This window comes from Anas acuta, chromosome 1 (genome assembly GCF_963932015.1).
Source record: "Anas acuta chromosome 1, bAnaAcu1.1, whole genome shotgun sequence".
Lineage (NCBI taxonomy): Eukaryota > Metazoa > Chordata > Aves > Anseriformes > Anatidae > Anas > Anas acuta.
Window position 1 is genome coordinate 188,631,418 of NC_088979.1, and position 26,701 is coordinate 188,658,118.

The 26,701-nt window shown below is 39.7% G+C and overlaps 1 protein-coding gene across 2 annotated transcripts in view; it reads left to right on the forward strand.

The window, feature by feature from the left end:
* CERK (ceramide kinase) overlaps nucleotides 1-21,082 on the forward strand; it is a 47,646-nt gene extending 26,564 nt beyond the window's left edge. The window contains exons 7-13 of one of the 2 annotated variants that reach the window (XM_068669702.1): nucleotides 721-795; nucleotides 2,524-2,676; nucleotides 3,391-3,496; nucleotides 5,991-6,061; nucleotides 14,068-14,270; nucleotides 17,080-17,288; nucleotides 18,299-21,082. In XM_068669702.1, coding sequence (XP_068525803.1) covers nucleotides 721-795; nucleotides 2,524-2,676; nucleotides 3,391-3,496; nucleotides 5,991-6,061; nucleotides 14,068-14,270; nucleotides 17,080-17,288; nucleotides 18,299-18,398 — 917 coding nt within the window. In that variant the 3' untranslated portion in view covers nucleotides 18,399-21,082. Of the gene's footprint in view, nucleotides 1-720; nucleotides 796-2,523; nucleotides 2,677-3,390; nucleotides 3,497-5,990; nucleotides 6,062-14,064; nucleotides 14,271-17,079; nucleotides 17,289-18,298 lie in introns of both variants that reach the window. The other variant, XM_068669701.1, reaches the window with a different exon arrangement.
* Nucleotides 21,083-26,701: the final 5,619 nt, after the last annotated feature.

Consider the following 26,701-nt stretch of genomic DNA (forward strand, 5'->3'; position numbering starts at 1 on the left):
CCTTTGTTCTGCCAGTTCTGTTATATTTATCTTCTCTTTAACTGACTCACAGAGTTCCTTGTTCACAGTAGCTGCCTTCTGCATTGTGTTTGCTTGAAAGAGGCTTCTTCTGTGCACTTCATCGATAGGGGAAGTGATGTCCATTTCCTGAGAAATAAGTTGGAGGCAAAAGGATACACCATTATCAAAAGGAACAAAAAAATATGTCCTGACTGCTTTCAAAGAGAAAGAACCAAAAGATCTTAAATAGTTATTTTAAATAGTTACCGGTCATTCTTCCATTTTTAATTTTATATTTTACTTTGATTAGGCCTTTGGAATCAAGTGCTCTGTATATGAGCTGCTCTGATCTAGTATATCACTAGCAAATCTGAGAACAGATACGTGGACAAGTTAAGTTTTGGTTTTCATTTTTCCGACCTTGACTTTCAAGGACTTATTTCCAGGGAAGAAATCTGAGAACCTATGAGTTAGTTTTGGAGTTGCGTATATATATAGTTTAAGTCCTTGTACTTTACGTGGAGACAAACAAGTTCTGTTTACCTGAAAAAAAGTTATTGTTCCAATTTAAATCATAATATTTCTATCCATATATTTAACTTTGTTCCATAAAATAGAAAGGGGCCAGCTACAAGAATAGAAAGCTTTTATTCAGAGACCCATACCAATAATACTTGCTTTGAACATATACAAAATAATCTCTTGGTCTTCATTTTTCAGGATCAACAGATTGCGTATGCTATTCGACTGTTGGCATTTCTGATCCGGTAACATCAGCTCTTCATATTATTGTAGGTGGGTGATCAAAAATCACTGTTTTGCTATGAAAATGTTTCCAATGTCCAAAAATAGTAATTTCATTTGGTTATTGTTTTCCCCATGTCTGTGAAATATAACTTGAATATAATGACCAAGTTGAAAAATGAACTTCTTGTCTGGGATTTAAGTCTTTTTCTGATTTGAAATACAGGAGGTTAAAAAATAATTGCTTTCTCCACTGTAATTCATTGTTTTAAAGGGAATAAAACTTAAGATTTGGTGCTTAAGATTTCATGCTCTCTGGCATGCTTTTTAAAATAGTAGTAAGACATAATAAACAGCATAAATTATTGGATTATACATTTCAAAGTTGTCACAAGTAGCATGTACATTTGAATAGTATTATTTTAAACTCAGTTGCCTAATTTTCTTGTGCAATTTAATGCTTTCATACCAAGTTAGAAATGTGGCTTCTGCTTGACTGGAATTAGCTAATAATTCCCCATTTTGCAGTCTAAAAATCACGTATTTGAGGGGGAGCTACAGAAGAAAGCAGCTGTTCTTCAGTAAATGCCTTTTGATATGTTGTCATCACTAAGTAGAGGTACTGGCATTGCCATTTCTCATAGTCCTCAAGTAATGGAGCCCCTGAATTGCATGGGGGCTAAAGGAGACAGCTTGCATGCTCACTGCATTGCAACTAGTGATGTCGTTCCAATCTGCCATATACTGAGGAAACACAGTCACCCAGTTCTTAATACTGAATTTGAAAAATTGTACAGTATTGTGTTTGATTACGTCCATTTTGTGTAAGCATAAAGGATGCAATTTCCAGCTGACTGTTCTTTCATTATTACTTGCTTATTGAGTGCTTAACAAGAGCAGTTTTAGGAGCTGCTCTTGCAAAGATTTACACACGAGCTTCTCTGTTGCTCTCCTATGGTTAACTCTGTTCAGCATACGCACATTTTAGCCCCATTGGACTGGAATTAAAGAGCTGCTTTCTAATATGTGCTTAGTATATCACAATAGCTTAGTTGGATTATTAAATGTGCATATAAACATATGTATTTAAATTTCTAAGTGTGTTTCTCAAGTACATAAAAGGGTGCTTCATAGTGGTCTGTGGTGGAAAGAGGAGAGAGAGTGGGCATAAAGTTAAATAGCATAGGGTCAGGTTGGTGTAGATGTTTTTAAAATTAAAAACAAACAAATAAACACTTCTGAGTCTTCCACTACAAGGACATCAGATAGGTTGTGTACTTCGTTTTTACATATTTTCAAGGCCTGACTGGATAAAGCCCTTAGTAGTCTGATCCAGCCTCATAGCTGAACCTGCTCTGAGTGGGAAGTTTGATGAGAAACCTCCTAAGGGCCCCTCTGGGTTGAATTACCTATCCTCTGATACTATGAAATGTACAATTTATTCGTTGGACGTACAGTTCTGCTTTGATCTCTTTTGTAACATCCTCTCCCACTCCTGTATAGCCCTAGTGCAAATTCTTCATTATATACTTTTAGCATACTGACCTTTCTTTTCACTTAGTGCTTAATGCTTTTTAAATATTGAAAGAAATGAGTTGTAAAAAATGATTTTCTCTTTCTCCATGTATAAGAAATATATATATATGTACATATGATTCATATGTATGTTGTACGACATACTTTTTAATGAAAAAATCTGTAACATTAAAGTTGTTACTATTTTTGTAGCTTGAAACAAAATAAACCTTAATGGAACCTTGTACTTTCTAACCTCTGTAGGTGATAGCCAGCCTCTGGATGTCTCCTCTGTGCATCATAACAATACATTTTTGAAGTATTCTGTATCACTGTTGGGTTACGGTTTTTATGGAGACATATTAAAAGACAGTGAAAAGAAACGGTGGATGGGTCCAATGAGATATGACTATTCAGGTAACTTGGAGGGTTATTACATTCTTTTGTCAGCATGTAAGCATACTGGAGCAGTTGATACCCTCTGTCCAAATCACACTTCTCTGAAGCTTTTAATCAAAAGGGACAGACTGAACCTGATTGCATGCTCCTTGACGTACCAAGTGTGTTGAATCAGATTATGTAAAGCTGTGTAATTTAGGAGATAACATTAACGCTTTGCTTATTAAAGTTGTGTTGAATTTGGCTATATAACACAGTTAGCAAATTAACTGATAGTTAACACTTATGTGTTTTATAAGCTTTATAAAGAACTAAAATGTGTATTTAAACTGTCATGAACGATGTTGAAAGCAATGCTAATTCAAATTAATCAGCCTTTTTTTGATTAGTGAACCTGCTAGCGCTCTAGCACTGTTCTGTAGTGTTTGTGTCATGTGTTGATGTGTCTCACCTAGAGAGCGATGCCTAAAAAGTTATATTTATTCTGTGTTAATCATTGTGACTTCCTTTTCAATTAGTTGGACAGAGGTAGGCACTCTGCTGTCTTGGATGTGCATGCTGATGGAGTGAACTGTTGTGGTCCTTTCAGTACTGATTATAGAGTTAGCTGAGTGGTTTAGCCTGGGTATTTGATGTTTGGGCAAATTTTATGTTACTGGAAAGTATGTTTTACATTTTTGATTTGTTTTGTGTTAGGAGAAAGCATAATTTAATTACCTTTTCTTAATGTAGGCTTCAAGACTTTTCTTTCTCATCATTACTACGAAGGAACAATTTCTTTTCAACCAGCAAAACACACACTTGGATCTCCACGAGATAAAGATAGCTGCAGAACAGGGTAGGCTAATATTTATCTCTGGATACTTGACATGAACTGTTGGAAAAGGCCTGTATGTAAACAGAGGTTACAGCAATGTTGCTTTTAGTATCAAAACACTAACTCTGAAAGAGACAAGCTTTTTAAAAAGAGGTTTATTGACTCATTAAAGAGAATACCTTATTTTATCAGGTCAGTGAACAAAAATGCAATAAAATTTTGTTAGCCTGCTTCCCTCCCCATCTCCGATTTTAAATGAAACAAAATATAATACCACAGCACACAGTTCTGTGTTACTCCTAATAAATAACAAGTCTGGATACCTTATAGCTTCTGTAAGTGGAAATAATTATTCAGAAAGTTTCAAATGTTCGTGTTGTAATTGGAACTAGCAATTTTAACAGTTGTTTTAGTGTAATGACAACAACTTGTCCTGAGTATAGGTCCTTTCAAAAACCACTATTTAATCTTTTTTTTTAATGAACTACAATTATCCTGTATAAATTCTGTGTGACCTTCACTTCTCAGAAGAAAAGGCTAAGGGGCACTGAGAGAGTGTCTGGAAATAGCATGGGAGTGTGAGAGCTTCACCTCTGTGTCATATCAGTGTGACTGCATGTCTGTTTCAAGTGTCTGAATACAAACACATGCGAGATGTTGTGAAACAAAAAGGAGGAACTGAAAATCGATGAATGGATGCTAAGCTAATGCCTCAGAGAGATTTTATAGATATGGTGTGATTGCTCACATGAGCACAGCATATGTATATGCTTTCCAGGGGGAGAAGTGGGGTTGTGCTCAATGCAAAGAAACAGCTCTGTTGCACACAGCTTTGCACTAGAATGAGGGAAGACCTCACGGATAAGGATCAAAACAGACAAACACAGATGACAGGGAGGTAGGCATCTACAACAGACCTCTGATCAAGTGGGGGAAGTAGGTGAAGAAGCCTTTAGACAGTTGGAGGAAGCCTTCTGATGGCAGGCCCTGGAATTTATGGGTGATTTTATCCATCCTGGTAATTGCTGGAAGGTCACAAGCAATTCAGGAGATGCCTGGAGTGTGTTGATGATGATAATCATACTGGTGATTGATAGGCTGATTAGGAGAAATGCTACAGAAAATGAAGGTGGGGGATGTGATGGTTGAGGGCAGTCTTGGCAGCAGCGACTGTGAGATTATGGTTTAAAGTCTTGAGAGAAGGGAGCAAGGCAGAAAGTAGAATTATAACCCTGAACTTGAGAAGAACAGGTGTTGGTTTATTCAGGAACCTTGGTGAGATCCCATGCAACATTGCCCTGGAGGACAAAGAGGACAGGAGAGCTGGGTCTTTAAGGATGACCTCCTCAGAGTGCGAGAACAGACCATTCTGCTATGCAGAAACTTGAGCTGCTTGAGCTGCTTAGTGGTGTGGGGGACCCAGTGACAAAAGATATGGAAAAGGCTGGGAAATGCTTCCTTTACCTGTGGATGAGGGGGAAACAGTGGATATTGCATACCTTAGCTTTACCAAGATCTCTCCTGCTCTTTTCTTAAAATCAAGTCAATGAGATGTAGACCAGATAAGAGGATGGGTGGAAAATTGGTTAGACTACATAGAAAGGTTTTGAGTACCATGTCCAACTGGCAGCCAGTTAGTAATAGCATCCCTCAGGGATCAATACTGGGGCCAGTGCTGTGCAACATCTTTATTTATGACTGATATAGAGTGGACTCTTGGTGGGTTTATGGGTGATAGCAATTTGGGAGGAGTGGCTGGTATGCTGTAAGTCAGGGCTGCTATTCAAAGGCATCTTGGCAGGCTGAAGAAATGGCTGATAGGAACCTCATGGAGTTTAGGAGAGGCATAATAGTGTGTACCTGGGGTGTAATAGTCCCATGCAACAATAAGGAGTGAGCACTGGCTGTTTGGGGAGCAGCTCTGCTGAAAAGGTCTTGGGGATCCAGGTAGACAACAGGCTACTCCCAAATCAGCAGCGGGTCCTTGCAGCAAGAAGGGCCAACCACATACTGGGCTTTCTAAGCAAGACAGAAGCCAAAAGGTCAGGAAAAGTGATTTTTCCTATGTATTCAGCATTTGTGAAATAGAGCACTAGCAGCAGTATGTCAAGGAATTTCACTGTTACAGCAATCAAATATTGAAACAGGTTGCCCAGAGAGCTTGTGGACTCCATCCTTGTAGATAGTCAAAATTTGACTGAACAAGATATTAAGTAATACCCTGATCCCATCAGACCAGTTTTGAGTAGAGGTTTGGACCACATCCAGAGGTCCCTTCCAACCTCTGTGGTCTTAACAGCGTCACAGAGCCATATTTCTGACCTCCAATATATTTGAATGCTATGCCTAAGTTCCTATACTGTCTCCAGAGTTATCCTGATTCATGGTACATCAGGGTTGTTGGTGCCACACCCCATCTTATGGCGGGGAAAGTCCTTTAATGATGGGGTACTACACACAAAAGTTGAGTTGAATAGTTTTATTTTCATCAACTCAATTGCATTTCTGTTTTCAGATGTTACATTTGCAAGGAAAGTGAGCAACAACTGGCAGAACAGCAGAAGAAATGTGGATTAAAAAATGAAGGTAATTTATCATAAAAAATAAGATGTGATACTGTTCAACTTATTGTTTTTCAGTATATATCAGCTCAAGTACATATGTTTTTTTTTTCAAACTACAGATTACTAGAAAATCCAATGTTTCTGTACGTTTAAAAATATGTATGAGAAACATTCTTCCGCCCAAGCCTCAGTTTTGATAAAATTGTACTAATTATTTATATATCTTGTATCAATATTGTACTAATTACTTATTTTGGTATGTTTGGCTCCTTTTCTTTGAGAAAGGAAAGCTATGAGCTGAGTCCTGTGAGCTGAGATTTTGTCCTTTTTTTTTTTTTGTGAGTAAGATTTAACAATTAAACTGTGAGCCAGTGTAGAAAGAAGCAATTCATTAAGATGACTTTCGGAATAGATGAGGACTCAGCTTTGTGTTTGTTAGCACAAAGGTCACCCTATATAGAGTTGTTAATTAAATAAATATGAGGCAGTGAACTTAAGTATTTCTGTGCAACACATCACCAACAGCCAGTATAAATGAAAAATTAGATTTTCTCCTCTTTCTTTAGTTGTGTTGCCCTTATCCTCTTTCCCCCATTCCAAACCCTTCCATGGATTTTTATGCGGGCTTAGCTTTTCCTTTCTTATATTAAAACAAATGTTTATATGCTGGATTCTGTGCAGTAGTTTCACTGTCTGTATCTCTTCATGTCTGATTACTGCCCCCTGACAGGAAGCACTGGTATTGGTACACTTTTGACCTTGGTGGTAGAAAATACAGAGCTTCAGTTGCCTGAGTTTAGCCTCTGCTCACAGTTCGTCTTCTTGGATAAATCCATTTTAAACAGCAGGCAGACTTTTCATGGGTGCTTATTTTTACTTTCTTTTTTTTTCCCTTGTAAAGCCCATTGCATAAAACTGTAATTTTCTTGACACAGGCTTTGGACCTTTTGACCTAGATTGCCTTGTAATTACTGTTGTTTTGCACAGTATCTGTGCATGGCTGTAGCTATTTGTTAGCAAAGAGTATCATCGCTCTGTAGAGATTCACTGGTAGCCTATAAAGCCTGTATATGGATTTCTACGCCAACTTTAATTCTTGTTACACATGCCTATATCTATATATATATGTGTGTGTGTGTGTATACACACCTAGCTATCCATAATGCTCTCATTCCACTACTGCTTCTAGATCTTTGATATAGCTGACAAATGGCTGGATTAGAGTATTTCTAGAGTTTCCAGAACTGAATCTAGGAATAAATTAAATAAATTGCTTTACGTAGTATTTTCTTAGGAACTAAATCTGATAGGGTTCTTTTTCATAAGAAAAATTCAGTGGGGGATGGCTGTGAGAAATAATTGTATGCCTTTTTTGTCTGTTTGCTAGTTACTTTTATTTTTATTAGTTTTGGTTCAGCAACGGAACAAAGGCTGAAGAAAGTGAGTTACAGGTTACTGAGCGATCAAGACTGCTTTAGTCAGCGTAGCACAAAACATTAAGCAGATGATTCTGTAGGACTTTGTCTTAAATTTTACTTTCAGTAGCAGTTTTTCTTTGTACTGCAGTCTATTCTCCATGCAATACTGGTAAGCAAATAATAACAATCCACTACTCTTGATTTGCAATAAGAAGGATTTTAAATTGCCGCCTCGTGTAAGCTTTTTACTCACCAGGGTGTATTGGCTTACTCTTTCATTATGCCTACTTGGGTTGTGTACAGTTCAGATGAGTTTAGAAGGATGCTTGCATTAACCATCACTGAAAGTACTTCCTCGTATTTTATAGAGGTCTTTGTGCATGTGCTGAGTGAATTTGGAGTGCTAACACTTTAGGCTGATTTCAGCAACTGGCAGTATATATACACAATAGACAATTGAAATGAGTGTCGTTTATTTTCTCACTTTTTTATGATTGCTCTATTGTATGGAAGATATTGTAGGCAAATAATTTGTGATATTACAGTGAGACACCCTGCAGAATGGTTGTGAGAACAGTTGGCCAACTAAAATGTGATAAGTACTCTGACTTTGTTCTTACTGAACAGTGAAGCTACTGTTGAATGACATGCTTAGATTTTCACTGGACAATACTTTTCTACCAGTTCGATACAGTCAATTACAGCAATGTACATAGGCATTCTACCGTAAGTACATTGAGACTTAGCACAGTGAGCATGCTTCAAAAGTTAACACTTACCTAGGTATAGTAAAGACTAAATATTATTTAGGTAAACAGCAGGAGGTTTCATTGTTAAAGGGTCTTGATTTCATTTTGTTGCTTCCATACCAGAGAATGTCTGTTTTTCTTTAAAATAGCTTGTATAGTTCTGGACACAGATGATGGGCAAGCATTGTGTATGAAGTAAAAGTATTACTGTTAGTTGAGATTCTAAAATGATGAATGTGGCCCATTAAACCTATTAAAGCCTGCTAGACTTTAAGACTTAGGGACATTCCTCCCTTCCCAGTGTGCAGGTTGTGAGGCTGCAGCTTTTCCTTTTCCCAGGTATAGCCAGTAACAAGGCTGAGCATGTTTTCTCATACAGGCGTAGACAAGACAGAGTACAGACATGGCTGGCTACACAGACGGGAGGTCAGTATCTCCACAGATACCCACGTAACCATGAACAGCCTCTGCATAAAACATAAGCACCACAGCTAGCCCAATCCTGCCTTCTCTCCTTCTGATGAGGATTGAAGTTTGCTAGTAGAACATACACGTACCTTCGCTCTCTTGATTCACAGCCACGCTCATATTCAGGGATCCCTCAGGTATTAGAATGTACTTTGTATCTCCCATATCAATGCTCAGATCCTGTTTTTTTGTTTGTTTGTTTTTGTTTTGTTTTGTTTTTTGTTTTTTTGTTTATCCAGTTTACTAACAAAACCTACAGCTACATTCAGCTATTGAACTCCGATGCATACGCATATTTGTGGGTACGTTGAACTTAAATCCAGAATCTGAGTCCAGACCCCAGGCTGTTTGCTAGCCTTCAGCGCTGACTTTGAGTCTTTACAGATTGTGTGTTTACTCGATGGCTAGTGTGACTTGAAGTTTTCTAGTACAACTTGTGCACATAGAGAGCATAAAGTTTAATAAGAATAGCCTGCAACGATCAGGTGTAGGACTTGGCCAGATGAGCAGACTGACCAGCAGCCTCCTTACGCTCAAGTGACCAGTTATCTCCACATTCTCCATGCATCTCCTTCCTTTATCAACCTTGTTTCATAGAATCATTCAGGTTGGAAAAGACCTCTAAGATCATCTAGTCCAACCTTTAACCTAGTACTGACAAGTCCACCATTAAGCCATGCTACTAAGTTCTACATCTACATGTTTCTTGAAGACCTTCAGGGATGGTGACTTAACCACTTCCCTGGGCAGGCTGTTCCAATGCCATACAACCCTTTCAGTAAATAAATTTCTCACATTATCCAACCTAATCCTATCCTTGTGCAACTTTAGGCCATTTCCCCTCATCTTATCACTTGGTGGCTGGGAGAAGAGCCTGATTCCAACCTTGCTATAGCTTCCTTTAAGGTAATTGCAGAGCATGATTATGTCTCCCCTGAGCTTCTTTTTCTCTAGGCTTAAACAACCTCAGTTCCCTCAGCCACTCCTCGTAAGACTTTGTTTTCTAGACCTTTCAACAGCTTTGTTGCCCTATCCTTCTCTGGACCCGCTCCATCACCTTGATGGTCCTTGCAGTGAGGGGCCTGAAACTGAACACAGTACTCGAGGTGCAGCCTCACCAGAGCCAAGTACAGGGGGACAGTCACCTCCCTAGCCCCATAGCCCTGCTGGCCACACTTTCTGTCACAAGCCAGGATGCTGTTGGCCTTCTTGGCTACCTGGGCACGCTGTTGGCTCATATTCAGCTGACTATCGAACAGTACCCCCAGGTCCCTTTCCTCCTGGCAGCTTTCCAGCCACTCTTCCCCCAGCCTGTAGCAGTGCATGGGGTTGTTTTGCTCCAAGTGCAGGATCCAGCACTTGACCTTGTTGAACCTCATACATTGGTCCAACCTATCCAGATCCCTCTGCAGAGCCTTCCTACCCTCAAGCAGATCAACACTCCTGCTTAACTTGGTGTTGTCTGCAAACTTAGTGTGCCCTCTATCCTCTTGTCCAGATCCTCGATAAAGGTATTGAAGAGAAATGTCCCCAGTACTGAGCCCTGGGGGACACCAACGGAGACCAGCCTCTGGCTGGATTTAACTTCATTCACCACAACTCTTTGGACCTGGCCACCCAGCCAGTTTTTAATCCAATTAAGCGTACACTCATTCAAGCCTTGAGCAGCCAGCTTCTTCAGGACAATACTGTGGGAAACAATGTCAAAAGCCTTATTGAAGTCTATGTATGCTATATCCAACATATCTCTTCCCTCATCCACTGAGCATCACCTTGTTGTAGAAGGAGATCAGGTCCATCAAGCAGTACCTGCCTTTGATAAACCCATGCTGAGCGGGCCTGATCCCCTTGTTGTCCTGTAAGTGCTATGTGAGCCACTCAAGAGGATCTGCTCCATGAGGGTCCCCGGCACCGAGGTCAGACTGACAGGCCTGTATTTCCCTGGATCCTCCTTCTAGCCTTTCTTGTATATAGGTGTCGTATTTGCTAGCTGCCAGTCAACTGGGACCTCCCCTGATAGCCAGGACTGCTGATAAATGGTGGAAAGTGTCTTGGTGAGCACTTCTGGTGGCTCTCTCAGTATCCTCAGGTGGATTCCGTCTGTCCCATTGACTTGTTTATGTCCAAGTGGTTTAGCAGATCGCTAACCATTTCCGCGTGGATTAGTCCTTCTGTGACTTTATGACTTCTTTCTTTAAGAGTGTCCAGCCTTCCTGGACTCCTTTGCCCTTCAGGGCTGCCTTCCAAGGGATTCCACCAACCAGTATCCTTTACAGGCTGAAGTCTGCCCGCTGGAAGTCCAGGGTGGCAGTTCTGCTAACGTCCCTCCTTTTGTTCCCGAGAATCAAAAACTCTATTAATTTGTGATCGCTCTGCCCAATCCAGCCTTCACATCACCCACAAGGTCTTCTCTATTTAACAAGCAAAAGTTTCTTCCCTTTCTCCAGCCTTGTCTCCTCCCATAAACAGCTGGATCTAGTTAAATTTCATCATTGTTTCCAGCTTTGCTACATCAATGCCCAAATTTGGTATTTCTAATAGGATCTATGTGATCCCATATGTGTGTGGTATTACGGGTATAGACACATTGGTGCTGTTGGCCTTGTAAGATGCAACTCCCCTAAAGGTGGTGGTCCCCTTCAGTTCTCTGTGCAATCTCTCACATAACTCCTCACAGCTGCCTGCGAAACCCAGACATCCTTTACAGCACTGTCTGTAACTTTCATCAGCTTCTCACACTGATAACTGTTAGGTTGAACTATTTCTCTTTTTATTTTTCCAGAAGTTTCTTATGTTCTGTTTGATTCCCTTAATCTCAGAGCAGAGTCATCATTTGCCTGCAGCCTGAACAAAGTCATTCTGTAGTTTGATGTATGTTTCTCTCTTCTCTCTTAAAATACATATTTTGAATCTAATTTAAATGATTTCTTTCTGTAATGTCCTTTTTGAAAGCAACATAAAAGATCAGCAGTAAAGCAAACATAATTGATACTAAAACCACTCTGGGAAATGATGTAAAAATGTTGAATTTAACAAAGCTACATTTCTTTTATTACTGATTTGTTTATCAGAATATATAGAGAAAGATAGACTAGATGCAAAAGTGATAGTTATTTTTAGCTTTCTCCAAGTCTTTTGTCATGTTACAATCCTTCTCTGTTTTCCCTGGAGTTCCAGTTTTCTGGGTTTTGTTACTGGAGTGGGGATAGTAAGTTCCAATAAAAAAAAAAAAAAAAAGAAGACCTTGTCAAGGTCTACAGGAACTATTTTTTTCCTATTTTTCCTCGTTTCCTGGTGTATAAAGCTTGGAAGAGGTTAATTCAAAATGAATGTGTTACAGAATTTAGGTCCACAATTATCTAGACAATGGTAGTAATCCTACAGTCACAGAATGGCTTGGGTTGGAAGGGACCCTAAAAATCACCTAGTTCTAATCCCCTTGCCAAGGACATGGATGCCACCCACTAGATCAGGTTGCCCAGGGCCCCATCCAGCCTGGCCTTGAGCACCTCCAGGGATGGGGCATCCACAGCTTCTCCGGGCAACACAGTCCAGTGCCTCTCAGTTTAAAACTGTTCCCCCTTGTCCTGTCACTATCTGTCCATGTAAAGAGATGCTCTCCATCTTTTTTATAAGTCCACTTTAAGTATTGAAAGGCTGTAATGTACCTACCCTAGAGCCTTCTCTTCTCTGGGCTGAATGTCCCCAGCTGTTCCAGCCCTCTGATCATCTCTGTGGCCCTCCTCTGGACCCCTTCTAACAGCCCCACATCCTTCTTGTGCTAGGGGCCCCAGACCTGGATGCAGGGCTCCAGCTGGAGCAGAGGGGCACAATCCCCTCCCTCCCCTGCTGGCCACCCCTCTGTTGGTGCAGCCCAGGATGCAGTTGGCCTTCCGGGCTGCAGGCACACGCTGCTGGCTCGTGTCAAGCCTTTCGTCCACCAGAGCCCCCAAGTCCTTCTCTGCAGCGCTGCTCTCAGTGAGTTCTCCCAGTCTGTGCTGCTGTCTGGGGTTGCCCTGACCCAGGTGCAGCACCTTGCACTTGATCTTGTTGAACCTCAGTAATGATTCTCTAAAGTAGAGGTAAGAACTAAGGTAGTAAGGTGTGAGAACTAAGCTAATAAAAATAACGGAATTTCAGGAAATGAAATAGATGGCTTGGTGTGCTGTATATAATCTCATCAAAGAAGCACTGTGAATAATTAAAAACTAACCCCACTATGGACAAATGGATAGTGTTAGATTTCTAAGTCTCTATTAGTTAATATGCCTCAAAACCTCTACCTTGCTGTGGTTTGATTACGAAACACATTAAACAATCTTAGATAAACAATTTTTGTTGGTTGTTTCTTAATTTTTACCCCCCCATCCCCTACTGTGACACTTCACTCCTGAAATACAGCCCTAGAACTGTGCGTATCTCCACAGACTGTTCTGAAATCATTAGTACTGTGGAGTTGTTCATTTGAAATATCTGAGCCCGTTTATATTTGGAGGCAAAACAGAGTGTTATAGCTGCTTTATGGCTTTTTTATCGTAGTGGGGAAGGCAATTGTGTGTAATCTACAAATGCAAAGGCTTTTATTATCTGTTTTTATCCCTATAGATGAAAATACAGTTTAGATAACAACTCTGTGCAGCGGCTGCCAATGTAATCAGTCTTCGTTCCAGAAAATTCCTCTGCCTCTTGGTAGTGTTTATTCCATCACACATTTAAATTCAGTCCAGTTTTATTCTAACAGAACAGTTTTGCATTGTTGAAAACACTTTTATATTGTTTTCCAGGAGTCTCTGAATGTTTTTTTCATGGAAAAATTCAACTCTGCTCATACTATTCATCTGCAGACATTGTGGGGTGTCGTTAACAGATGTAGCAGCACTGCTGCATCCTGGTGCTTCCTGAACCCTGAGCCATGTCCTCCCTCTTCAGATTTGGTTTTGTTGTTGCTGTGTTTGGGGCTGTTTTTTTATAGTTTGTGGCATTGAGGCAGAAGAGGAATATTGGTTTAGAAACCAGACACTAAACCACTGTCTCTGCATTATTGTTTGCTTAAGACTTAACATGTCGAACAGCAAGAATAAAGTTAAAAATCCTCCCAAAGTTTTAAGCTACAAGAGTTACAACCTGCCTCTGTCTTGTCCCTGCCTGAGGCTTTGTGGTTTTACAGTAAGCAGTGTTAGTAGGTAACAATGGTCTGTGAAGGGAGGAAGCAACTTTTCTGTTAGTATATGAAAGACAGATTTTTTTTTAATGCAGTTTTTTTAGATGTGTAATGACAGTGCACAAACACACCCAGTAAAACCTCTTAACTTGCCAATGATTGCTTTTTACTGTTCTTGTGAATCTATCAAATAATAGCCTATATCCATGCCTTTATTCATGTGTTTCAGAAGATGAAGAAGAATGGAAGGTTATTAAAGGGAAATTTCTAGCCATCAATGCAGTAAATATGAGCTGTGCCTGTCCACGCAGTCCTAAAGGTCTTTCACCAGCAGCTCATCTGGCAGATGGTTCAGCTGACCTCATTCTAGTTCGTAAATGCTCCAGATTTGATTTTCTACGGCATCTTGTCAGAAATACAAACCAAAATGACCAGGTAGGTGTGTGTTCCCTTTGGCAGTGAACTTTCCAGGAACAGCTTAAGTTGTAAATATTGACAATGGTATATGACAAAAACAATACCTACAAAACAGTTTTTTAAAAAGTACTTATACAGTTTGTATGACTTAATCTTAGAATGTGTACCGTCAGAAAAATCACTTAAACTAACTCAAGTCTTTGGCCTACAGCGTTCTATATTATATATATTTCAGCCTGGAGAAGAGGAGGCTGAGGGGAGACCTCATTGCAGTCTACAGCTTCCTTGCGAGGGGGAGTGGAGGGGCAGGCACTGACCTATTCTCTGTAATCACCAGTGATAGGACCCAGGGCAATGGTGTCAAGCTGAGACAGGGGAGGTTTAGGCTTGCCATAGGAAGAGGTTCTTCACCGAGAGGGTGGTCACGCACTGGAACAGGCTCCCCAGGGAAGTAGTCACTGCATCAAGCCTGTCTGAGTTTAAGAAGCATTTGGACTGTGCACTTTGTCACATGGTCTAAAATTTTGGGTTGACCTGTGCGGTGCCAAGCGTTGGACTTGATCCTTATGGATCCCTTCCAACTGAGGATGTTCTATGATTCTAACCAAATTCCACTTTTATTAGTTGAATTCATTCTTATAATATTTTGAGTATATTTACTATTTGGACAATATTTAAAATGTTATCAGATCTGTGCACACTTCATGAAAAATTGTTTACAGCAATATAATGTAGCTGAGGTAGAAGACCTAGCAAGGAATAATAATTCTTGTAAAATGTATAAAAATATGATGTAGAAAAAACTTACTTGAACTACAGTTTGATTCTAAACTGCAGGCCTAGAGCAGGATTTTAATATATCCGTGTGACATGAGCTTTAGGCATTCAGCTTCAGAGTGCTTCCTTGCATAAGTTACAGCTGTCAGGAGAAACTGCAAGGGGAGATTGATCACCGCTTCGGAGTGTAATACCTGTTGAAAGTAGAGCTATGGCTATGAATGCACACACTTTAATATTTGTCACAACCTGATATTATTAACATGTTCTGGAAGATAACTGAACAATACACTAATGGCGTATCTGGTTATAGCAACAACAAATCTCACTTGTTTGCAATGCTACTCTTCATCCTCTGTAGTTTGTATAAATTCTCCTTCTTGTATTTCCTTGTTACCATTCCCAGGCACATTGTGTTTGTCTGTGTTCTGTCTTCCCACTGTTCTTTGTCTCTTCTTCCCTTCACTCCTTCTTATTACAGAATCACAGAATCACAGAATTTCTAGGTTGGAAGAGACCTCAAGATCATCAAGTCCAACCTCTAACCTAACACTAACAGTCCCCACTAAACCATATCCCTAAGCTCTACATCTAAACATCTTTTAAAGACTTCCAGGGATGGTGACTCCACCACCTCCCTGGGCAGCCTGTTCCAGTGCCTAACAACCCTTTCAGTAAAGAAGTTCTTCCTAACGTCTAACCTAAAACTCCCCTGGTGCAACTTAAGCCCATTCCCCCTCGTCCTGTCACCAGATACGTGGGAGAACAGGCCAACCCCCACCTCGCTACAGCCTCCTTTAAGGTATCTGTAGAGAGCGATAAGGTCGCCCCTGAGCCTCCTCTTCTCCAGGCTGAACAAGCCCAGCTCCTTCAGCCGCTCCTCATAGGACTTGTTCTCCACGCCCCTCACCAGCTTCGTCACCCTTCTCTGGACCCGCTCAAGCACCTCGATGTCCTTCTTGTAGCAAGGGGCCCAAAACTGAACACAGTACTCGAGGTGCGGCCTCACCAGAGCCGAGTACAGGGGGACGATCACCTCCCTAGCCCTCCTGGTCACGCTGTTTCTGATACAAGCCAGGATGCTGTTGGCCTTCTTGGCCACCTGAGCACACTGCTGGCTCTCTGTTTCCTCAGTATTTTTGGTTATTTGAAGCCTTTCCCAGCTGCCTTTCCAATTGGCTTCAAGATTTATCAATCTTTATCAATCAATCAATTTTAAATTAGTAAAATATATAAATGATAAAAACAATATGAAAATATATTGTGCAATAATAATCATCATAATATATATAATTATATCATTACTATCATAAAATAAGAAATAATTATAATAACATTCTGCTTAGCCATGATACATGAGAGCATTCACAAGTGGCTCTGTGCAGCAAGTGATAACCAGTTTTTGCAGCTAAACTTTTTGGCCTGGAATGCTTCTTAGTGAATCTCAGACTCAAACCTTAGTTTTACCTGAATTAGCTAGTTGAAATGATTTTATTTTGCTGGAGTGTAATAATATCTCCATATATTCGTATTTTCCTATATACACAGCTCTCCAATCTCTCTAATTCTTTGATTAGGGCAGTGGTTGGCTCACCTCAAGGTACTCTTCCAAAATTCAGAAGCATAAGACTTTCAGAAAAGTGTATGTTTCTTAACGGCTGTAGTGAACAGGTCCTGAGGATGGTACAAGTTTCCAATCCAAACCTTTTTGATTTCAATTCCACGTTATAATAGTTTCTTATAGTTTATTCATGGTTCTTATACGCTATACTCATAATCTCAGAACCTGTAACCTCATTACCCTTAAAGTGGCAGTACTGCTGCTCCTTGAAGACAACCATCAAAAATTAGGTTTCAGTTTTGCTTTATGGTTTTCAACTTCTGCAGTTTCTTAAAAACAAGTATCACTCTATGCCTCAGGTAAAATTCTCTAGAAAATTGGAACGGATGGACTTTATTGAATACCAAATGCTGCATGCTGAGTTTCTTTACGCATCAAGTATATTTAAGTAATTGTAATTGCCTTTTTTGATTATTTCTTTCTTTGTAGTTTGACTTCTCATTTGTAGATGTTTATCGGGTAAAGAGTTTTCAATTTACATCAAAGCTTTCAGAAGACAATGGAAGCAATGTTGCAGACATAGGAAAGAAACGTTTTGGCCAGTTCTGTAGAGATCACCCAGCCTGTTGCTGCAATATTGCTGATAGCACTTGGAATTGTGATGGAGAAACTCTGGATAGTTCAGCAATTGAAGTGAGGTGAGCATCTACTTTTCTCTGCATCTACCAAGAAGATATTAAGCCTTTTCATTGACGTAAAGGTGCTAATAAAGATACCCCAAAAACGTATCCCCCCAACAAACTCGAGCCTTCTGATAATAAGCTTAGATTTTTGTTGTTAAGTTTTGGGTCCTTTCTAGTAAACACTCCAGCTGTATAATGTAAATGAATATATATATTGTAAATGATCTCTTTAAGATAGATAGATGACCCTACCCTCAAAGTCCTGCTTAGTTCTTAGAAACTGATGTTATATGCTTGAAGTGCTGAAGGGTGGAGGTCTTGGTGGAAGGATTCTTTTAGACAAATACAGTATTTCATTAGTCTGAGCACTAGCTTTTGCAACTAACCAGAGCATTTTTCAGGAAAATAGTAGTATTTTTTCCAATTTTTAAAAAGTCATATAGAAGCCACCTGATGTGTTTAACTAGCGTCTTAACTAGCATCTTACAGAAATACTGAGTATGTCCTGTATTTTGTATATTTTGACGCACAGCACAGTCTTATCTCCAGCCTTGGCATATGGAGAAAGAAGATTGCAGTTCTACAAATGAACAAATTGGAAGGGAATAACAGCTTTGAAATTTTGAAGGGCTTTTTAATTTGTTTTGTTTGGTTTTGTTTATTGTAGATTAAAGGGAAATACAAATACAAAATATGTACATCTAAGTTTGTTCCATTCAAATGCAATCTCACAACAGTCTGAGTGATTTATGTAAGAACAGTGTATGTTATACAAGGTCAGATCCTCTAAGTATCCCATGTCACTTAACTGTGTGGAAAAGAGTAGTAGCAGGAGTGATGTATGTGTGAAAACATCCAGTCTTCTTTGCAGGGGAGGATTGTATCAAGAATGAGGGCTATTTTTGTAGTCTGAAGCAAAGAACTTTGCCTAACTGCTTGAGATTCACAGATTATTAAAACTAAATATATAGTACCTACTTATATTTAAAAAAAAAGTATGATTAATTGATTTACATATTTTTCAGGGTTCACTGCCAGTTAATGAAACTGTTTGCAAGGGGAATCGAGGAAAACTATAAAGATGAAGCTGCCTACAGCCACAGTAGCATTGAACACTTACTATAGACACTGTTCCTCCAATGGGGAGAAGAAAAAATAAAAGCTCAAGGAAATTGAGTATATTTGCATTTTAGTCAAATTGACAAGTATTTTAAAATTTCAGTTTGTTTGTTTGTTTTTTTTTTTTTTGTGATGGCTTCAATATAATTTTAGACATTTTATTTCACTGTGTATTTTTGTAACATTCTAATCATTAAAATGTCTTGAAGTCATGTAATCTAATTTATGTTAGATTGGCATACATGTATGTATTCACAATGACTGATAAATACTCTGTGCTTTTCTAGAGAGCTAATTTAGCAGCTGTGTTGCAATAATATTTAAATATTATAGAACATTGAACTTTATATTGCCATCAAACCAAGATATCAGGACAAGATGTTTTCAGAGTCTGAGAAGATGTTTTCTGCTGGGAGTGTTATGTAGTTGCATGTGGCTTAAATGCTGGACAACGGTGTTGTCTTTTGCATTTTTTTTTATTTTTTTTAGTAAAATCTTGCATTTTCTAATTCTGACAATACCTTGCAACTTATCAATGCAATTCAAACACACATTCCTGGCTTTAAGTAATAACAATAACAATTTAGAAATATTTGGAAAAATAAAAGCACATCTGTATATAGACCATACCTTCTCTCATGTAATCTATTTATAAATGCTTCCTTGCATGCTGCTTTTTGGGTTTATAAAGGGTTTTATGACTGTTTGGATGATACCAAATACCACACACTGCAACTGAAATGTCTTGTCAGCAACTGGTAGGGATACATATGATACCAGGAAGGCATAGGCAAGGGAAGATAAAAATATCTTGTAAAACACCAGCAAATTTTACATTTCTAAAAATAACTAAAATTAACATATGAAAAGCTTCCCTTTTCAGTACACAATTCTTTGGAGATTCTACTAGATACATTAAAATGTCTTTGCAAAATAAGTTGTTGGAATGTTGTATAAAGATATGATTCAATGATTGAATGTTTTAAAGTAATATTTTTATTTAACTAAATAGGAAACAATTTGTGTTGTGAAGTCAAGGGAAGAAACTGTTATATGATAAATCACAAATCACTGTGCTGACTCGTTTTTACAGCAAATACATAAGACTATCATGTACAGCTATGGAGTGATTATTTGTGTATGAATTTGTGTATTGTGGCACACACATATACTGTGTGCAGGCTTGGTGCTGAATTTTGCTCTTCTCATACAGGTTTATTCCTGTTTGGTGAGGATCAGAAGTTAGTCCCTGCTCTCTTCTGTAAACCTTACTGCATCTCAGATTTGTGTGTGTGTCTGAACAGCTAATGACTCTTTCTATTCATGTGTATCTATTGGCACTTCTGTCATTCAGCTTATATTAGTTTCAGTCTCCTGTGTATTTGCTCTGTGTAAGCCATGGTGATTGGTTGGTTTATTACTGAAACACTTGAAATTTGTTTTAAGTGGCTGTTGTTTGTTTTTTTTTTTTCTATTGAAACATTCCAGTTTTGTGTAATATTAAAATGTTGTGCTATATTGTTGCTATAAAGTATTATCCATATTGTTGCATTCATACTGTATGACAAAAAACAAAAACAAAAACAAAAACACTTGCAAATAATAATTGATTACAGTCATACAAAGTTTAGGATCTGTTTCTCATTATATAGTGTTTCAGGGAGATACTTGAAAATTTTTCCAAAAGTAGTACTGTACTTTCTTCAGTGATGCAATGAGTTGAAAAGTTGATTCATCCAATGTTTTTCGGACATTTGTTATGTATACTGTATTTTTTAAGCCATTTTTAGTAAGCGAAATAGTACTTTTGAACCAAGAACCCTGTTGAAAAATCAAATTATGCAGTCATACAAATGCAAATATCTTCTGAAAGTGTCATTTGTGTAAAAAGTTTTAGTTAGATTGATCTATCCATGAATATTGTGAAAAAAATGAGATTTCAAATTACTGTAATTCTTGGGCAGGATATGACAGTATACACTCAGCTCACCAACAGACAAGGACTTTCATGAAGTATTACAGCTATCCAGATCACTTTCTTATTTATGAGAACAGAAGTAAATACTAGCCAGCTCTTTTCATTATTTTGCTAGCAAGTCATGAGACTCCTAACTCAAAAAACAGTGGATTAGTTACATTGTGAATGTATACTGAAGTGCTCTGAGTACTTTTAATATCTGAAACTGTGCACTTGGTATTTCAAAAAACCCCACAGTTAAGGCCCCCATTCTGAGAAATGAGCTACCAGAAAAGAAGGGAAAAAAGATCATTCGGTAATATGGTAATGAAGTGTGAAGTAAATACTAAAGGTGTTGCAACATAATAAAATAAAATCTCTTAGAAAATAGAAAAGCTACATAGCTGCATTTGAATAATTCTACTTGTAGCATATTATACTAGCAAAGCATCATAGTTGAGTTGTATGAAATGTCCAGTGTATTTTAAGAAGAGAGCTGTATAAGTAATGTCTGCATTCGTTTTAATTCTAGTAGTTTGTGTTGTTTTGTTGTTTTTGTTTTTTTTTTCCCTGAATGTAGTCTCAATATGAAAATCATTTATAGGAAAACCAAGTTTGATTTCCTTTTTTTATTTCCCAATCTTGCTGGCTTCAAGATTAGAAAATGTGTTCTGTTTTATGAGGCTAAGGGAATTCATTTAAAAAAATAAATAAATTATGTTGTGCAGCAGCAGTACTGTGGTTTTCTTCTTTTCACAATTTGATTAAAAAAAAAAAAAAAGTCTGTTGAGAGATTTCAGCCCCACAAAGGTAACGTACTCAGTGTAATGGACATGCCCAGGTTAAACCAGGCCGAGAAGTAATTCATAAGCTTTCACTGATGTTAACTACAACTTTATAGCAAGAGTGAGTGTGAGCAAACACAGTGAAGGAAAGCAACTAGTGAAGCTAGATTTCTACTAAAACTATGTAACTCTGTTAAGAGAAATTTAAGATTGAAGGAGGAGAAGTAACTTAGTTGTGAGGACTTAGAGGTTTTGGTTATGGAAAATTTTAAACTGCAACAAGTCAAAACCAACTACCATTGTAAGAAACATAGAATAGATATTGTACTATAAACAGTACCGACTATATGCCAAGAAGATGTTTTTAGAGTTTCATCGCAATAATTATTAGTGATACAGCACACTTCCAAGTAAGAAGTACAATGTGTTCTTTATAGGTGAGCAGTGGACACAGTAGGAATATGATTTTCAACACTTCAGACACTTCTGCTTTTGAAGTTACCCAACAAGCCAGTGTTTGCAGTATGTCATAAGACTTCTTCAATGAAAATAATGTTTATTCATGAAGGGGAAGATGATATGTAGAACCAGAAATCTCCGTCTTGCTGTTCAAATATTATTTCCTTAGAATTCCTGCCTTAATCCCTATGAATTAAATGAATAATAGGACTTCATCATTTTTATTCTCACTAGTCATATTGCTTATTCCAAACTTTCAATAGGTTAGTTAAATACATTTAATAGGTTCTAGCTGATGTTTAAGTTGCAGTAAATGAATTCTGTCCATAATGAAGCAAATCTCCTCAGCCTTGTCTTACCCTCTGATATGCACATAGTGTACATCTTGCAAAGGGCTTATGTATGTTCTTAATGTGTGACAAGACCCATTGTTTAAAAGGAATTGGGGCAATCTGCCCCAATTTAGTCCTTTCAAATACTCTGCAATGAGACAGCTAACGCTTTTTTATTTAATTTCCCACTGCTAAAAATAATTCCTAACATGTACCTACTGAAATTGCCAACAAGGGGCTGTCTTCAAAAGATGCTTCCTTCTTTAAGACTCTTACATGTTTGAAATGATAGTGTGCTGGGTTAGGTAGCTATTTCAACTACAGTGCATTTTTTTGTGTTGCAGGTAAAAAAGTTTTTCCATGTTAAATGGAAAAAAAAAATCTACTGAAACCGGAAAAGATTGCATCAACCAGTTTCCCTTGGTCAACTAGGTGGGTAACCTTGTCATAAAAGGAAATAAAGTTCCTTAAACAGGACCTTCCCCTCATGAATCCATGTCAGCTGTGACCAACAACTGTGTTGCTCAGGTATTTTTTGGTAACTCCCAGAATAATCTCCACAATTTTACCAGGCACTGCACTCAGGCTGTCAGGCCTGCAGTTACCAGGGTCTTCTTTCTTGCCCTTCTTGAAAATCAAAACAACATTTGCCAGCTTCCAGCCAACTGGGATCTCTCCAGATCCCCAACAACTGAGAGAGGTCTTACAATGACCTCAACCAGCTTTGAGTATTTTGAGTACCCTTGGATGAATCCCTTCAGGCCCCATAGACTTATATGCATCCAGGTGGAGCAGCAAATCCCACACAAATTTGGAGTTGGCTGAAAGTTTATCATTCCCACAGTTGCAGTCCTCCAGTCCAGGACTCTGGGGGTCCCAGGGCCCATCGTCAGTGTTGAAGACAGAGGCAAAGAAAGCATTAACCAGTTCTGCTTTGTCTACATCCCTGTTTGTGAGCTGGTCATCCTCATCAAGTAATGGATCAATGTTATCTCTGGTCCTCCTTTTCCTGTTAACATACTTGAAAACACTCTCTTCACTGTCCCCCACGGTGCTGGCCAACTTCAACTCTAATTGAGCTTTGGCCACGCAGATTTTCTCCCTACAATGGCAAACATCATCCTTGTAGTCCTCCCATGTCACCCAACCTCTCCAGTGGCAATAGGCTTTTTTTCCTGCCTAAACTCTAGTAGATCCCTGCTCAGCCAAGCTGGCCTTCTGCCCTGCCTCCTTCACTTCTGACATTTTGGAATTGCCTGGTCCTGTGCTCTTAAGAGGTACTTAAAAATTGACCAGCACTGATGGACCACAACGCCTTCAAAACCAGCTTCTTGGGCACCTTACAAATTAGTTCTCTGAGCAGTCTGAAGTCCGCTCTCTCCAAATCCTGAGTTGTTTTTTTGTGACAATTTTCCTCCCATCACCAAAGACTTTAAACTTGACTGCCTTATGGTCACTATGGCCAAGATGGCCACCCATCACCGCTTCACCCATGAGACCCTCTCTGTCTATAAGCAACAGATCTAGGAGGGCACCTTTCCTAGTCAGCTCCCTTAGTACCTATACCAAGGAGTTATCAGCAGGTGCTTTGGGAATCTCCCGGACCTGTTCGTGTCAGCTGTGTGGAATTCCCAGTTAACATCTGGCAGGTTGAAACCACCCCTAAGGACAAGGGCAGCTGGCCTAGAGGTATCTCTTAATTTCTTAAAGAATAATTCATCAGTCTGTCATCGTCCTGGCTAGGGATTCCTGGAAAGGATGAAAGTGAGCAAATGCAAAACAGTTTATATGAAGAAGGAGGGAAAGGGGAAGGGGAAGGGGAGGGGGAAGGGGAAGGGAAAGGGAAAGGAAAAGGGAAAGGGAAAGAAGGGAAAGAAGAGAATGAGAAAGGGAGAAGGGAAAGGGGGAAGGGAAGGGAAGGGAAGGGAAGGGAAGGGAAGGGAAGGGAAGGGAAGGGAAGGGAAGGGAAGGGAAGGGAAGGGAAGGGAAGGGAAGGGAAGGGAAGGGAAGGGAAGGGAAGGGAAGGGAAGGGAAGGGAAGGGAAGGGAAGGGAAGGGAAGGGAAGGGAAGGGAAGGGAAGGGAAGGGAAGGGAAGGGAAGGGAAGGGAAGGGATTAAATAGAAATAGGAAAATAAAATGCAGACATACTATTTTGTTGTTTCATACTGTTTTGTTTTTTTTTTTTCTGGAAAGCATTGCCCAGTCATGTTTATTTAACTATACAGAAAATCTGTCACTAAAAGCTTGAATAGATTAGCAGAAATTTGAATATTTACAACTGGTAGAGAGAATAAACACTTCATCACTTGTGAAGACATATTTCTAAGTTGTTTAGCCATGGTCTATATCCCCACTTGCAAACTTCAGCAAAATAGCAGCATCGCTCAAAGAGGTGTTAAAGGGCAATTGTAAAAGCAGCTCCTCATAGCAATGCACAGTAATCTGAAATGGCTGCTGAATTTAATCTGCTGGTTATTTATTTTTCATGTTAATATTTAGCAACTGTATTTTAGGAAAGGGGGGTGGGGGGATCGGGCAGCAAGCAAGAAGTGCTATGTTAGTACCTCAGTGCTGCTGAGGTTAAAGCTGTAGGACAGCAACTCATGCCAGCTAAGGGGCTGCTCCATAAACCTTTTAACTTCAGGAAAACCTGCCAAGGAAAACGACTGCATACCTAAATGCCTCTGCTGTTGCTGGTAGATGTTCGTGTAAGCTGCTCTCCCGAGCCTTCAGTGATGTGGGCTCTGCAAAGCAGTTTAGCCACCAGAACATATTGCTTAAAGATTTTTATAGCTAGAAAACTTTATTTGCTTAACTGAATTGCCTTTTCGGTATTTAAGCTTCCTTGTTCTGGCCACAGTGGGCAGAGGGAATGGGTCATTCCCTTCAAGGCAGTGCCCTTACCTATGTTACTGTCTTCCCTCTTAGTCTGCTGCTCTTCGCTTATGCAGCATTAATATTCAGACAGAGGGGGGGAAAAGATGTTTGAGCAGAATATCGATATCAAGAAAAACTGCTTGAAGCTGATTTCTATTTACCACCAAAGAAGTGACTCTGTAGAAAGAAAGCAAGTATTGACAGGCTTGCTCCAGAAGAGGAATGCATATCTGCGTAACGTCTTCAATCAAAGCAGATGCTGTTAGTTCCTGGAGATCATGTTTTCATAGAACACTGTCTGCAGCTTTGATGGATGTATTTAGAATAGATACCTCCCCTTAGCAATACTTATCAAAGAAATAACTACTCTGATGGTTGCAAGGCTGGTGGATTCTGCACCGCCCCTAGCTCAAAAACGATCAACCCAATAAAATAAGTAGCTCTCAGGTGTGCTCCGCTTGTCCATTTTTTCTTGTAATGCTGAAGCTTTTCAGGGGAAAACAGGCAAAACCTGAACACTTCGGCATTGATTCAGTTGCAAGTTCCTGTTAAAGGTTTTCAGAAAACCCTCAGCTTGTTGATAGCAGTGCCAGGAAAGAGCAAACATGGGCGTATTCTCCCACTGGAACGGCAGATTGTGCTGTTTGTTCTCCTCTGTGCGTAGGCAAAGCTTTAGGCTAACAAAAGAGTATGTATTTTCCCTAGATAAAAGCATTTACAGACTCAATGGAGGAAAGCACGCCGGGGAGGAAGCACAGACCTGCTGCTGTCTGTACTCAGGAGTCCATCCTCAGGCTGCTGAAGTGGGAACAGCAGGCAGAGGCTGTGCTTTGTTGTAAGGTTTCCTCTGAGTGGAATAAAGCAGAAGAGGGATGAGACGAGCACAGATATCAAAAGATGCATGGCTATGCACACTCAGCAGTCCAATCGCACTCTCACAGTCAACAAAAATGTTGTCCTGTGCCTGTGCAAACAGCTCAGGTTTGGGGACTGAAGGCTGTCTGCCTTGCTTTCATTTGTTGCAGGAAATTTCACTGATGTGGGATAAATTCAGTAACACTGCTGTGAAAAAGCTCAGCAGGAATTTGCTAGCAAAGTGGGTTGTGCTCATTTTCTTCACCTGAATTTAAAGATGAAAAGGAAGATGAGGAAAGGGTTGCTGACTCACCCCATCCCTTACTGAGAGTCTGACACAATGCATCTTACTTTGCACTTGCAAGGGGAGTAGGAGACTACTGGTACTTCTACTAATTTCTACCAAGGCTTCTAATTTATGCCTCCTAAAAAAGACTGCTGAGATACCAGAACCCCTTTGCATGCTTGATGTGGTTGGGAGCTAAGGAAATGAGTGTTCTGCCCTTTGGAAGTACCAATAGCTGTACTTCGTTTGGATTCCCTTCAGTCCCAGGACACGGGATACGTCCCTCAGTGATGCTGGCCAGAGCTTCCTATGCAGTGGCAAATGCCTTCCTGGTGCAAGGCAATGACTGAAACACACTGCAATTACTGTGCTTTTAATGCTTCTTCTAACGCCACTCAGGTGGGGTTGGATCTCTGCTGTCTCCCTAAAGATTGGGAAGCACACATCAGAAGCCCACCGAAATGTCTCCTGCAGTGCTGCCTTGCCTCTCCCTCTCTGTTCCTCATGAGGGGCAGGTGCTGAGCTCTGCTCTCTGGGACAGTGACAGGACCCGAGGGGATGGCATGGAACTGGGACAGGGCAGGGTCAGGCTGGGGGTTAGGGGAGGGGTCTGCACCCAGAGGGTGGTCGGGCACTGGGACAGGCTCCCCAGGGCACGGCACCGAGCTGCTGGAATTCAAGAATCATTTGGACGATGCTCTCAGACACACAGTCTGATTTTTGGGTGGTTCTGTGTGGGGCCAGGAGTTGGACTTGAT